This window comes from Triticum dicoccoides, chromosome 5A (genome assembly GCF_002162155.2).
Source record: "Triticum dicoccoides isolate Atlit2015 ecotype Zavitan chromosome 5A, WEW_v2.0, whole genome shotgun sequence".
NCBI classification, from domain to species: domain Eukaryota; kingdom Viridiplantae; phylum Streptophyta; class Magnoliopsida; order Poales; family Poaceae; genus Triticum; species Triticum dicoccoides.
The window spans coordinates 560,524,380-560,526,384 of NC_041388.1; the positions used below are offsets into that span (position 1 = coordinate 560,524,380).

The window sequence follows — 2,005 nt, forward strand, 5'->3', positions numbered from 1 at the left end:
GCCTTACAATATCCCATCATCTACAATATTGTGCAACGTAAGGAGGATTACGTAGGTACCGTCCTCCAAACTATTCCCTTGAACATCCAGTTCAGACGTACGTTAGTGGGTGGGAGATGGACAGCCTGGATGCACTTGGTTCGGAGATTGATTGAAGTTCGACTCTCCGACATACCGGACTCAACACAATGGAAGTTAACTAAAAATGGGATATTTACGGTGAAATCTTTTTATACGGATCTGATTAATTCTGGCCCCCTCTCATGGTCACTACATATATGGAAGGTTAAGGTTCCTTTGCGGATTAAAATTTTTATGTGGTTTGTCCACAAGCAAGTAATACTCACAAAGGACAACCTTCTTAAGAGGCGATGGGTTGGTAATTCGCGGTGTTGCTTTTGTGCTCAGGATGAGACAATACAATATTTATTCCTTGAATGCCCACTTGCCAAGTTACTTTGGAGAACGATTCATATAGCCTTTAATATCAATCCTTCAGTAGATATTGCGTCTTTGTTTGGGACGTGGTTAGCTGGGGTTGAACAGATAACGGCAGCTCGTATTCGGATTGGAATATGTGCGTTATTATGGGCTATATGAAACTGTAGAAATGATATGATTTTTAACAGATAACACAACTTAACTTTTTTGTAGGTTATCTTCAGAGCTACAGCTTGGATCCGTACGTGGTCCTTACTCACTCCTATGGACTCCAGGGAGCCTTTGGTTACTGGGTGCAACCAATGGGAGATGGTGGCTCGGGTTATATTCAACCGGTTCGGATGGCGTTCGCATAACATGATAGGAGTCTAGAGAGCTTATCCTTATTATCACCGTATCGGTTGTTTTTGTCCGCTTGTTTTTTTCTGGTTTATGTACTTTGCTTTGCTCCGTTTGTGAGCTGTAAGACCTTTACGTTGATACTTTCTGGATTTTTAATAAGAGGGCCGCATGCATCATCATGATGCAGAGGCCGGGGGTATACCTCCATTTCCAAAAAAAATGGGCATTTTCATCTTCTTTTTTACCCTCTTCTTCATTTAGTGTAAATGTAAAAAAAATCACTAAATAAGAGGTACCTCTTATAGAGGTTACACTATCTTCTTTGGTGGTAACAAGTGGTGCACTGTATGGGCGTCAAAGAGTATCTTTTTTTGCATTTTTCTTACCCCAATTAGCTTCAGGATGTGACGCTGACTGTTTGTGCTTTTCTTCGTAGATTCAGTTTTCTTTAAATGATTTAACTTTTGAATTGTGCATCCAAATCATGAACAGTTTTTACAATTGTGTTGCTCCTGTCGTGAACTTCAAACTTAGATCATATGTTAATAGGTTTTGATGATTTGTTTCGAGCAAATCTGTGCTCTCAGCTAGTATTAACCTGTGTTTCCAGTCTAAACTAAATTATGCTCTCAACTAGCACTAACGTGTGCACGGAGTGAAGCTCAACAGTGCTCCCAGCGTAAACTAAATTGTGCTTCCAATACAAACTAAACTATGCTTTTCAATAAAGCATAATTGTGCTTCCACGTGAAGCACACATATGCTCCGGGAAGAGGTACTACCATGCTTCACACAAAGTACACCTGCACTCCACGAAAAAGAAAAAAAATACAAACATAATCCTCAATAAATTGGAAAACCCATCTCGGTGGGGGTGCGTCCAGCGCGTGATACATGCCGACGCTGGGGCGCACCACGTGGAACCACTTGAGCGCTTCCACGGGCAGGTAGTGACCCCACAGAAGGTGCCCCCAACTAGATGCTCCCAAACGTAATCATCTTATTCATATGTAGTGACAAAATATTAAAAAATAAAATAAAATGATTAGACTTAGTACTATAACCCACAGAACTAGCATGCTGATGTATTTATCAATTGACTGAGCTAAAGCATCTCCCTTTGTAATATTACTACCTCGGTCCCAAATTAGGTTTTTTTCATCTAAGACAATTAATCTAGGATGGTGGGAGAATAATATATTATACTGGTCCACATAGTGGC

The 2,005-nt window shown here is 40.4% G+C and overlaps 1 protein-coding gene across 1 annotated transcript in view; it reads right to left on the reverse strand.

Annotated features, from left to right (window-relative positions):
- Positions 1-1,571: 1,571 nt before the first annotated feature.
- The window catches only part of LOC119299994, a 1,351-nt gene continuing 917 nt past the window's right edge, over positions 1,572-2,005 (reverse strand). The window contains exons 3-4 of the mRNA XM_037577086.1: positions 1,644-1,758; positions 1,572-1,586 (exon numbers count right to left, since the gene is read on the reverse strand). Of these exons, the coding sequence (XP_037432983.1) occupies positions 1,572-1,586; positions 1,644-1,758 (130 nt within the window). The remainder of the gene's footprint in view (positions 1,587-1,643; positions 1,759-2,005) is intronic.